At 48.3% G+C, this 13,011-nt stretch overlaps 1 protein-coding gene across 4 annotated transcripts in view; it reads left to right on the top strand.

The window, feature by feature from the left end:
• The window catches only part of ankfn1b (ankyrin repeat and fibronectin type III domain containing 1b), a 48,310-nt gene that overhangs the window by 26,751 nt on the left and 8,548 nt on the right, over positions 1 to 13,011 (top strand). For all 4 annotated transcript variants that reach the window (XM_088360570.1, XM_088360572.1, XM_088360571.1 and 1 more), the window contains 8 exons: positions 1,372 to 1,412; positions 4,297 to 4,419; positions 7,882 to 8,101; positions 8,264 to 8,471; positions 9,928 to 10,125; positions 10,619 to 10,732; positions 10,889 to 10,986; positions 11,832 to 11,922. In XM_088360570.1, the coding sequence (XP_088216696.1) occupies positions 1,372 to 1,412; positions 4,297 to 4,419; positions 7,882 to 8,101; positions 8,264 to 8,471; positions 9,928 to 10,125; positions 10,619 to 10,732; positions 10,889 to 10,986; positions 11,832 to 11,922 (1,093 nt within the window). The remainder of the gene's footprint in view (positions 1 to 1,371; positions 1,413 to 4,296; positions 4,420 to 7,881; positions 8,102 to 8,263; positions 8,472 to 9,927; positions 10,126 to 10,618; positions 10,733 to 10,888; positions 10,987 to 11,831; positions 11,923 to 13,011) is intronic.

The following is a 13,011-nucleotide window of genomic DNA, read 5'->3' as shown; positions in this document are numbered from 1 at the left end:
ACTCAACAGGTACGTTAATAACGGAGGCAGCGTGAAGGTATTCAGTCAACGGTTTCCTAGTGAGCGCTTAAGGATTTTATTTGCGGCGGAGGGAGGCAGAATTTGCATAAGCAGCTCATACTTTGCATGCATTTGGCTGCCAGGCAGCACTCGCATTTCACAATGACAATTGTGTTTCGCTTCCTGCTCACGTGGAAAACCAAAATGAATTTATGTAACTGAGCTTTGGGGTTAGCGGGAGGCTAATTGATGATTGTGTCATCACTAATTGAGATGCCCTAATAAGGTAAGCGACTACTATATAGTAATCTCTATATCCGGTGTATTCAATTGAATTGTTGTTTAATATTTTTAATTTTTCAGTTTGAATTTGTTCAATCATGCTTTCAGTAATTGCTAAGTGGTTCTGACCCGGCACGTGCCACGGATACAAATCACCATGTTCTGATTTAATTGTCACGGTCTCATCATATTGATTTTTAATACAGCGTTCAGCGTTCTGCATAAAAAAAAAGAAACTTTGAGAAGAGAATCTAGCTGTCTTTCAAATGAAGAACAATGCTTTGCACAAGTCACATGTCACAAGAATTTGAAGCCACTTAGCAGTCCAAATGCTATTGTGCTAATCTCATGCATGGACGCATTTGAAACAATGCTGAACGTGTTGGAATTTTAAGTTTTGTTTCAAATGTTTGCCCGTCTAAGAAAATACCTTAGTAACCGTAACTAAGCACGGGACTTAGTTGATGGAGCCGAGACTCAAGTGACACAATTAGAGCGGATTGAAATGTTCCAATATCGATTTGTCTTTCTCCTCCGTTACATCACTTCCTGCTTAAATGAAGGTTGCGGCCATCTTGGCACTACTGGGATGTCATGGATCACAGCACTGTGGCATGATAAAAATCCCAAGCAGTGAAGGAATTTTGCTCCAAAAGTGGCTTTAGCCTCAGGCCACTTGTGTGTGTGTGTGTGTCAACGTGTAGGTGTGTGTGTGTCTGCCTCAGCGTGTGTCCCATCCGAGACCTATAAAGCTCCACAAGATGGTGACAGCAGGGGGAAAATATGCGTTTATCCACAGAGGTGTGTGTTTGTGTTACTATATGTGCTTGCAAGCCGTCCCTATTATTTTGAAACATCTTCAGTGCAAAATATGCTTGGGGAAAAGAAAAAAATCGGAGACAGCTTCATTAGCCGTGTAATTGCTTCTTACATTTTAGCACCGTAATAAAAGTCCAGAACGGGGGAGACGTCATGAATTTTCACGAGTCGGAACGTGGACGCGACTAGTTCCTCGGTTGATTCACGATTCAGCAATTTGAGAGAGCAAAATCTTCCGGTTCTAACGTTTAATTTTGTTCTTCTTTTCAGAGTCTGGGTTCGGTGGATCGCAAGGAGAATCATCACAAGAAGTGAGTCCCATTTGTGTTATCGTATCGGCAAACGGAATCGATTTTTTTTTTCATTGCGGGTTAATCGGCGGTAGAAAATCACGCAAACTCAGCAGGACTGAGGCCTTTGCTCTTGGCTGACTATCTGAGGACCATGTTATGACATCCATAATCCATAATATTTAATCATAAAACAGTGTGTTCCTAGCCGTAGTTTTGCAGAAAGATAAATGACGTGCAACAAAAGTTCTTTGGAGCTCACACGAAATGCAAAACACGTAGGCTCCTTCCCCACAGTCTGCTGGCTCGGCTCTGATTGGAATCTTGACGCCGTCCTCAATTGTGGCTGGACGGGGCTAGCGCGGGGGTGCCCCGCGTGTTTCTCTTTTCAAGGCCGCAATCATAATACCGGATCCAGAGAGACTCGCGTCAAATTCCACCAAGACCTCAAAATGTTGCAAATTGCGACAAGAGGTTCGTAAACTCCAAACACGAAACGGGAGTGAAAGTTTTTACGAGCGGAGGCCCAGCTGGAGATTTTTGCGGTCGTCCCGCCATCCGATTGGCTGTCGTTACAATGTGATGGCATGAGTGGCTCCTTCTTGGAATTATTGTTAGTTGATTTTGGATACTAAGTATTCATTGTTGCCGATATTATAGACTTGTTCGGCAGGGGGTTCTCACCGCTGTAATAACTGTTATGACTCTCCGCCATTTTCCCTCCAAATTGCATCCAGGTTATTATCTGGAGCCACCTAAGCATAGCCGAGTGGAACGCTAAGGTTTTTTTTTTTCCCCCTTCTCCAACTCTCCGAGCTACCGTTTCTGATCATTTGTTGTGTTTATCAGCTTTATTATTATGAATTTAGAGATCCGTCACGTCGGCCATTTTGTTTTTGGACGGCGTATGGAAAACAAGGCTTTCTTTGAGTCCTGGCGTTCATAGCCTCTTTTATGATTGGACTGCTGAAAGACTTTTTTGTTGGCCTAATGAAACGTATTGAGGCTCACGTGGCTGAATTGAACTTTGTTTTCGTACGTGCGCGCGAGCGTGCGCGCTCGTCGCTCGCATTTGCGTTTAACAGTTCTACCGATGGGCGCCTCCATTCTTTTTTGGCCCGTTCCAGACATATTGGCAATAAAGCTTTTGTTATTCCTCCTTTCCAAACGTGTTGTTTTAGGTCCGCAGCCACTGGCCATAATTGCTGAAACGAGGTCAGCTATTTGTCTGCCTTGATAATTTATAATGGTGTCCCCTGATAATATGAATCAACTCAACATTGGTATTTTTTTTTTTTCCTCAAATGCCGCACATTCTCAAGGAAACTGGCTTAGTGGGTTTAAAGCTTGGTCAAAGTCCTTTGTGTGGCGGGAGAGGAAGCTCAGCTTTAATTGCTGCCTTTGCAAAATAACAGAGGCCGAGAAGTGGATGGATGACCTTGGAAGTGGTCTCCAATGTCTGTTGGGAATTTTGCTTTTCAGATACTTGCAACTATCTGAATCATGCTTGTTTTCAACGGATCACTCCTTCCAACACTCCTAATTTAAACAATCGGGTTCATTTTCAATTTGCCACCAAGTACTGGACTGGTGCTTTCTCCTCCTCCAAGGCGATTGCATCATTAGCTTGCTGTCAGGACGTTGACCCGGGACAGCTGCTTGGACCGGTGCCAGGTCCGAGCCCCCCCCCCACCTGCTTCACATGTTCCCTCAAAGGGATTCCCCCGCACCCTCGTTTATGCCCGCCGCATATTCCGCCGCCGTCGAAGTCCTCATCCGATTGTCATGTGCTTGATCTGCAACGTTTGAAGTCTTCCCAGCGCTCTTAATGCAAGCGTTGGTCGGCGGCCAAACACGACCGTAAGCCAAGACGAGTATTAACGATAACCATCGACGAGACGAACTAATCGCTCTTCTTTTTAATTTGTGTTTTTTTAAACCACTGTTGATGTCAAGGGGCATTAGCGTGGATGGCAGTAGCTGGCATTGGAAAAGCCAGCGGTACTAATTGAATTTAGAAAAAAACCCTTGAAGGAGGAGTCCAGACTTAATACCACCAATTAGGGGTTCTTTTGCCATCTGATGAAAATCCCACACCTCGTTTATGTGAGTCATGCTGGAAAATATGCCTCCTTGTCTTTGAGGTCGACCAAGTCTTTGGAGACGTTGGCACAGGGTCAGTCGAAGGGGGGGCGGGGGGGGGGGGGGGGCTGTGGGAGTGAGAAAGGAAGCAGTGAGTTCTGGAGGGGTTGTTCAAACAGATAAGCCCGCCTATGAGGTCATTTCAATGAGAAAGCTGCCCTTCGCAATTTCTTCATACACAAACAGGTGCCAGTGTGAAGCATATTCCCAGAAGGATCGAGTTTAAAATCTTGGACGGGGGAGAAAAGAAAAAAAAAAAGCACATCAAGAGCTCTTGGCATTCTTTATCCTCGATTTACAGTAGTTGTGAAACTCTTCTTTGTTCCTGTCAATGTGTTATACTGCCCCCTGATGGCCAAGAGGGAATATTTGTTTACTTTACCCGTATTACTTTCTGCTCAAAGTCAAACTGGAACATTGGCAAAAATCTCGAGTAGATTAACATGTATTTGTGACCCCCCCCCTCCCTCGTATAAACGATTTGGAAAATACAAGCCACAGTCTCCAACTCTCCCTGCAACCTCATGTGTCCTCCGGGAGCTTTGGCTTTGTTGCAGTATTTCGTAACTTTAGAGGAAATATATTTCAAAAAGACGATAATATTTCACATTGATTGAATAATTTGCCGTTCCAATGTGTTTTAGTACTTTACACCAATTTGTGGTGGGGAGTTATCAATAATGAACTTTTATTGCTTTGTTTTCTTGTTTGTAATTGACTGAGAAGAAGTAGAAAATGACTTTTTTTTTTCTTCTTTTACAAGGTCGGAGTCTGGAATCTCCAAGTTTACCCATCGTCTCTCCCTCAAAGAACGTCCGGCCAAAACCGAGAAGAGCGCGTCGGAACGGGCGCATTCCTACAGGCGACGCTCTCTTAGCGTGGATTGGTAAGCAGAAAATCACGTAAGGATCCGTCGGGTCTTAGGCGGTCTTTGGTTTGTCCACCTTACGGGACTCGCTGTGTGGTCCATGTCGGGAATCTATGTGTGGTCCGTGGCGATGTTAAGTGTACGTGCGTTCGAGTGTACATGCGGTGTGAGGTCCTCGTGTTTTTTTTTTTTTTTTTTTTGGATTGCGACTTTACGAGAGTTTTTTTGGGTGACATCATAAATAAGGGACGATTGAGCGATCAGCACTTAAACGCTTAGTTATGTTGCGAGAAAATGTTTATTCTGATATCTATAAAACGGACAGACCTCGGCAGTAAAGCGGGCTCGACCGCTTGACGATATATTTAGTGGCTCGTTAACGTTTCCGCCTGTGGCCATTGAGGGAATATCAACGCTATCATAAAAAAATAACGGCAGAGTTATTGTTATTGATAGAATAAGGAAGACGGCTTTATGGATGCAGAAAAGCCGGGAATGTATTTTGCGTGATATAAATCTTCAACAGAGCATTTGACCACTTCAGCACCACAGACAGTTGCAAAATGTGAACCAAGCGCCCCACCCGACCGCCACCCTTCATCACTCTCCCAGATAAACAGCCGTGGGACTTTAAACATGGCGCCCGTCCGGCGTGTGACTGAGAGAACGGGCCAACTGGTGGCTTGGGTCGGCGGCCAAGGGTCACCTCCCCGCCCCTTTTCTCGTCCGCCGCTGGCTGGGTGGCATATGGCGGCCCAGGCGGGGGGGACCCCTTTGGAGTGATACATACGCTCACACTGAGAGACACACAAGGCCTGGAGCCACCCAGGCTGGGGCCTTCAATCGCCCGTGGGAGACGCGGTGTCACCGAGCCTCATGTACTCGCGACATGCCCCGCCCCCCCCCTTTTCACATCAGCGGTGAGCCACGGCCGCATCCCCGTGGCGACTCCGCTGTCTCTGCTCATCAAAATTAAAAGATTTACCTCTGCTTACACACACACACATGGAGCCAACAGGTGGCAAGCCTTGCTCAGCACAGCAGGCCCACCTCAAAGGTTAAACATACAACTGACCGCCCTCTGCTACTCTCCCCCCCCCCCCGAGCCGGGAAAAAAAAAAAAATTGAGCGAGGACAAGATAAAAAGAGCGATAGGAAAAAGAGGCGCAAAGAGATAAACATCGCGACGCGGCCTTTGGCCCCGGCCTTCGCTCTCGCCCGTCTTTCGCAGTTTGTTCCGGCTCTCCAATTATGCACACGGCTCACACTTCAAAGCGAGTCATGTATGAGTTAATACCTACAAGGTTGTGTTACCCTTTTAATAACCGTGACCGGCAACAGATGCGCCGCTCCGGCCAAAAACGGCGGGAAAAGTTTCACCGCGCTCAATTGTGAGTTGATTTAAAAACAAATCAGGGCTAGGTATCTGCGATTTCGTTTTAAATGTCTCCGGTCAGGTACGTGACCTCCGGGTCGCATGTGGGGAAGTCGTCCGCACGTAAAGACACCTTCGGGGGATGAAGTGAAACGCAACGCTGAAACCCAAAGACGCACCTGATACATCGCTCCATAAAACGGCGCCCGTATAAACGCGACCCGAGACGTTGGAGTCGTTCTGATTGTCTTGGCTGGCCGGCGCATTAAGTGAAACTTCACATGTGTGTGTGGGGGGGGGGTGCACACATGCCTGCGTTTTTAATATCCAGCAAAAAAAAAAAAAGTTTGTTGTGTTGCCATGCCGACGAGATGCCGTAGGTCACCGTGTTAGCTTGGCCTCACGTCGCCTATAAGCTGATAAGAGCCAAACAGAGCGGACGCCTAAACGAATCGAGTAATAAAGGCCTCCATCCCACCGTGCTCTCTCTCTCTCTCTCGCTCTCTCGTTCTCGCTCTCTTTCTCTGTGTGTGTATTTGTGTGTGTGTGTCCAGAAGCCTGCCTGCTTCCAGTCTGTCTGGTGCCAAGACTCGGATTTCAGAATTTCCTTCTACAAGCCACATTTAGAGCGGCCAGCGTACTCTCTCAGCATGTGTGTGTGTGTGTGTTTTGCAACGTTGTCCTCTCACTGTCTCCCCCCCCCCCCATCCTGTTTTCAGTTGACTCGGTCGTTCCAGTGCAACGCGTTGCCTTTCGGGCTCGCTCGTTTGGACTAATCTTTATTTGTAATCTTTCCATTCTTCACCGGGAATGAAAATAAGTGCAGCGTACTCGACCGGTGGAAAGTCGGAGCCACGGATAATTTTAGCAAACACCATCATGTAATTCAATCAGAAAAATGAGGAATAAGCCTTCGCTAATGTATATATAAACATTTAAGCAACGTTCAAGCCACCCTCGCGAGACCTTCGCCAAACACTTGGGGGAAAAACGTCAACATTTTTAATAGCATTTAGAAAAATATAGATTCAAAATTCCACCATGTCAAAGCATGATTGATGGAAACTGCAGCGAAAAAGCAAAGCTTGACGAGCACTGTTTTGATTTCGAAAAACTCGTCGTCGGAGAGTGATGGGGCACCGTCCCGCCGACGAAAAAAAAAAAAAGTCATCTGTTCCATCTCAGGAAAATAACAATAAGCCCGGGGCCGAATTCCGACCGGCTTTCTCTTTGAAATGGGATACCGGCACACGCGTTACAAATATATCTCGTTTTATCTTCCGGGCCAGGCCCATGGAAAAATTATTCCAAATACCTGCCACGCTTTATCTGGAACACCGGAATAGGTTCGGCTCGGCTCGGCCGGGAACACGAGGATGTCTAAAATAAGGCGTCTATTACTGGAGGGAGTGGAGATGGATGGGACAGAGCGGGAAGGGATGGGGGGGGGGGGTATTTTAGGTGTATCGGCCCCCGTGAAAACGGACCTGTTGCAAAGGCTCGGGGCCGCTGTCAGCTGTCGTACACATCCAGAGCGGAAATATAAATAATAATAAAAAAAAAATTCTCTAAATACATATATTTTTTCCCGACTGATGTTCTCGACTTAACAAATTTTGAATCGGAGCTGTGTGTTTAAAAGATCCCCGACACGTCGTACATGTCATTTACACACACTCTTACAATCGCCGGAACAGATTAATCGAATGCCGATGAAGATGTGAAACGTGAGACGCTCGGTCCGAGGTGGGAGGGGGAGATGAATGAGACCCGGCAAGGAGAGGAAGCTGTTGAAAGTTCCCACTTGAGGGCTTCATTTATCTCCCCCACCCCGCTCGGGATGGCGGGACCTATCGCGTAGTGTGTCACTGTCGCCTGGAGGCTCCTGCTGACATTTCCTTCAGCAGCTGAGTGCGTGCCGACACCACTGAGCAGACGTTCGTCATAGCGGCGGCGGCCGCCGAGACACGAGAAGATGCTTATCTGTTTGAAACGCACGAGAGGTGACACTGAAGTGGGTGTCAGCTCGAATATGAATCACAAAATAAAATGTTTCATTCACCTCCAATACTTTTTTTCAAATGATTCATTCTTGGTCCTCGCAGGGCTGATTCGAGCAAGATGACGCAACCCATGAGGGGGGACCAGGCCCACCAGCCGACCCCGGCCCGCAAGTCAGCCAGCTTGTCGTCGCCAAGCGCGGCTCGCCGCCTCTACCGCAACTTGTCTGGAAAGTTCCGCGTGAGCACCAACCCCTCTGCCTTGGAAGACAGCGCGCCGTCGGGACGGGGAGGAGACAAGGAGAGGCTGCGCAAAACCGCCGTCGTAAGTCGAAAAATAATCACCGCGACCTCGTTGTCTAAAAATAGACTGGTAAGAAGGTACTAACATGACACGCCGGTGACTTTTGCAGCTTTAAACACTGTGGGTGTGTGAATTGACGACTCAGCGCTCTTGAACGCTCCACAAACTGTCTCTGTGTCACAGTTCCAGAGCAACGAAGCTCTTTTCGAAGCCGTGGAGCACCAGGAGTTGGACTTGGTGCAGCTTCTGCTCTCCCAGTACAGCTTGGAGGAGCTGGACCTCAACACGCCGAACAGCGAAGGCCTCCTGCCCCTCGACATCGCCATCATGACCAACAACGTGCCCATGGCCAAGCTGTTGCTTCGCGCCGGCGCCAAAGAAAGCCCCCACTGTGAGTCGAGGAACACGCTGGAAAAGTTCACATATACGGTGCTTAGCGCTGAATCCATACAAACCTTGACTGGGGGAGTGTCGCTATAGCAACCGTGCTACACTTTGGTCACGACACAGCAAATAGCGGCGACTGATTTGTTTTCGACAAAGACGCCGATTCCCCAAAATAGCTCGAAGCGAAGAAGTCGTGTTCGTTAACTCCACCCTGTGTGTCACTCGTGCGGTCGTCTGTGTGTCGTGTTTGTTTGTAAATACGCGCTTGCGCGTGTGTCTATTTGCACGGTCGAGTGCGTTTGTGTTTGCCACACTTTGCGTTGTGCTAGATTGGAAACGATGGCGTGGCGCTAATCACGCTGTAGTGTTTGCGTAGTCATCCGCATAATCCGCCGCTCCGGTCTTTTGTTCACGATCGGCCTGTTCGACTCGACACACACACACACTTCCCTAGATTTGTATCGGACGTCTCGGAACTTTCTGCACCCATCGGGAGTTATTTCCAGCAAATTTCCAAATTAGGATTTTGGAGCCTAAGTAAGTCCTAGCTTGAACCTCGACCTCCAACCTCAGCTGTTGCATTAGCGAGTCGAAGTGCGTGTGTGTTGGGGCAATCAAAGCTCCGACCGAGCCGTCGACCAGCGAGGAGACACCAAAGAGGGCGGCGCAATCAAATAGCCAGATGGACATTTTGACACAGAGCTTTAAACTTACTGTCAACAGTGGAATCTAACGCTCAACAGTGGAATCCACTGTGAACAAACGCAGGCCACACAGACTAAACACAGACTCGCAGCAGTCCTAAACACTCGGCGAGTGAGGGAGGGGCCGGCGAAAGGAGGACAATACGCTATTGTCTTTCCCTCAGACTAATACTGTAATTCTGCGTTGATTGCAATGGAATCAAAATGGAGTCCATTCGAGGAAGAAAAGTGTTAAGTGTCACAGCTCCTATATTGCTGTTTTGTTTCGGTTCATTTGGGGTGAAATCAACGGCGGTGAGCGTTCACATTGTCTTCGTCAAGCCGTAGCCCCCTCGGAGACCAAACATTCCTCTCGTGGAGGCTCTTTGGCGCTGCGGTTGATGATTTAAATAGATCAAAATGTTCCACCACTGGAAAAAAAAAAAATGAAAGCGGCAACTTCAATGTATGCTCCCACCGTTTTGTTTCGCCCCCGAGAAGAGCAATTGTCGCCCACCGCTCTCGCTTTTCACAATGTTGTCATCCCTCGATGAGGGGAAAGCTCGGTTAAAATATTTATTTCCAAAAAAAATTGTTGCCTGCAAAATGACTTCACAGAATTTCCCACAGTTATGTTTTATTGTTTCATTCATCGATGAGTGTTTCGGGTTTTCTGGCGGTTAACCGAGTTTGTTTTTTTCGTCCGAGTCAGCTTTATGGGGAAAAAAACATTGTTACAAAACAAGAATTTATATGCAATTTTTATTTTTTTTGCAGTCGTGAGCTCGGAAGGCCGAGCGGTCCATCTGGCCACCTTGGTGCAGGAGGCCGAGCAACGTGTTTCCGAGCTTCAGACCCAAGTGGGCAGCGTCGGTCCCGGAGAGCGGGAGGGGTCGGAGCGGGAACGGCAACTCAAGGCCTGGGAATGGCGGCTACGGCTCTTCAGACGCATGCAGACGGGTTTCGAGCACGCAAGTGAGCTATTTTGTCTGGGCCCACTTAATGACTTCCACACTAGGATGCCGTGTGTGTGTGTGTGTGTGTGTATGTGCATATGCGTCGTGTGTTAATTTTTATAGGCACTTCATGAGACATTTAAAGGCTGGGGAAACGCCCACCCCGCAAAAACAGACACTCACACGCAAAGCCAAACCAATCTACACTATAAAAGTGATTTTTTTTTTTTTTTTCCCCTCTCCAACCGCTCATTTGATTTAAAATTTGCACCCTAATAAATAAAAATATACATATTCTCCGTATGTCCAATCGATGTGTTCAGACTAATCTCCATCTCGGAGCGTCATTGCCATCGCAATTGCTCCAATTTCACACGAGAACGAGCTCGGCGTTGTGCAAGCGAGCGAATGATGCCATTAAAGCGATCCGGCCAAACCGGCTCCATTCAAACACGTGTAGCGGAAGATCTCATCGGTGCGTCTGACTAACTTCTTTTTGTTTCTCCACTTAGAACCTCCAGATGCTCCTAGCGCAGCACGCTTGTCTGTCAGCAGCAACACCAGTCTAACGCTTGATTTCCAGGAACCCCAATGCGTCAACTCGGCTGTGGTTACCAAATACAAAGGTCAGGCGCTGTGCCGGATCGAGCCGACGTCACAGTGTTGTCTGAGAAGCTGCCAAGTGTTTGACGAATGCAACCCCGACCCCCCCCCCCACCCCCCTCTAACCACAAAATACAGTAGTAGTCAACAGCCGAGATTCTGATTGTGGATGTTTGCAGTGAGCTGGAGTTCCACGCCTTCCTTCGGCTCTGTGCTCGGAGAGGCGGTGGTGGAGGACACCAATGTGCTGCAGTATAACATCACTGGACTCACCTCTGTAAGTTGTGCATGGGATTCTGTACTATTAGGAATCAAAATGAGATATTATTGCCTGTATGGTTGACCGGGTTGGCATTTTTTGTGTTTGCCCACTCTGGCATACTCGTATGGTGTTCCACAGGGTTCAATTTTAGGCCCCCTGCTGTTTTAAAAAAAATCAAGGCTCGGATTCTGTCAAACAATTGTTTCTCAACAGACAAACTATGAAGTCTGGTTTAATATGTGGCCCCAAAAAAAAAAAAAAAAACGAGCAAGATCCCACTCCTCCAGCTGCTGGTGCCAAAGCTAGAAATTTAGGGGCTATTATCCCACATTATTTACACACAAATAACATCCCCGAAGTTCTTTATTACCCGCATCAAACGGCCCACTCAAGTAGCCACCGGTCAACCGAAGACTTATGACCTGGCACAAAACACACACACACACACAATTGGGCAAAGCCCAGTTTGCTAGTGTTCCAAATGGCTTGTGACCACTGAGAAGCAACAGTTGCCAAAGTGCCACCAACATGCTAAAAAGAGCAGCTTGGTTGACTGCCATCTGATTTATGTCTGGCCCATGTGGACTAATGGACAATCCCGTCCGTTTGTTTGTGGGAGAGAGAGAGAGAGAGCTTCTTTCTCCTCCCGAGAACCCCGCTGCCAGCCCCCGAAGCTCGCTCCTGTCACATGACAGGGGTCAAGGCGAGGTCAGGAAGTGGCGGCGGCTCTGTGATTGATCTGGCTGAGAAAGGGAAGGACAGAGGCCTGCTGTCGGCACACTGGCCACAGCTATACGTCATCCAGTTGAAATGAAATTGTTTGTGTATTGTGTGACCTTACCCAACTTCTGTCCTTCCAGGGGACCCCTTATTACACCCAGGTGTCTGCCTACAATATGAAGGGCTGGGGACCGGCGCTCGCCTCAACCCCCGCCTGCGCTACTCCGTCCAGTAAGTCTCCATCCGACAGAAAAAGACAATATTAATCAGCGTGAGGTCACCCAAAAAATTTTTCCCCTTCAAAGACCTCAGATGAGTAATTTCGCCACCTCCGATGAGTACACGCGTCACAGCTTTCCCACACGTTAAAAACAGCTGAGTCACTGATCTTATCGCGCCATCCAGCGTCACGCCTTACGTCGCTTTGACATCATCGCCCGAGCTGACAGCTGGACCCCCGCCGCAGACGTCAGCGAGTGTAACCGTAGCCCCCGCGGCCGGGTTTAGTCCAGAAGTTAATGGCGTAGCGACAGCTGAGGTGTTGAGGGTAGCCGGCCGGCCGGCGCTGGCAGCGCTTTTTGCCCGATCCGCAATTTACCGGCACATCTGGGGGACACATTTGTCCTCATCAGCAGTGTCGTCTTCTCCGAGCGAGCGGGCTTTCCATTTTATTTTTCCCAACTGTCCACCTTCCTCCCGTGCTCCGAGCTAATTTCGATGTAGCGTGTTTGTGTTTTCCATTTGGGCCTACCACTGGAAATATTTGCATGTCTGTGCCGTAGCGCGCGGCGCGGCCCCAACAGTGGGGGCCTTATACCGGGCCGCGGACGCCCATTAAAGGGCCCGCTTGTCCTGTCTGGACAGGCACCTTTCCGGGAATAGAGCTCACCGTGTTTCGGACCCGCTCGCCCTCCGGGGGGCTCCGCGAGCGGGAGTTGGGGTGAGGGTGGTGCGTGATGGTCCGAGAAGGTGGGTTTATCGCTGACACATCCTTCAGGGAGCAAGCGAGGGATGCAGGATCACTTTCTGTGAGGGCGGGGGAGGGAGAAAGAGCGCGTCTGTGTGATTTCCAATGCAGGCCGAGATAGTGAATAGATTTTCAGTATTCTTTTAATGGGACATACAGACTTTTCATTGATGCATTCCTAAATGTCCTTTTACTACTTGTGTTTTTATTGCTTTGGGAGGGAACGTGTGCTGTGTTATGTTCCAGCCGTGGTGCCTGCATTTGTGTGTGTGTATCTGCATGTGTGCCCCGAGTGTTCTACAGCTATATATATATATATATTTATGCTTTGTTTTTTTTTTTTATATACGACG

This window comes from Syngnathus floridae, chromosome 18 (assembly GCF_059516105.1).
Source record: "Syngnathus floridae isolate MCC-2025c chromosome 18, RoL_Sflo_1.0, whole genome shotgun sequence".
In the NCBI taxonomy this organism is placed as follows: Eukaryota; Metazoa; Chordata; class Actinopteri; order Syngnathiformes; family Syngnathidae; genus Syngnathus; species Syngnathus floridae.
Note: the sequence above shows the minus strand (reverse complement) of the source record. Positions and strands in the feature narration are given on the sequence as shown.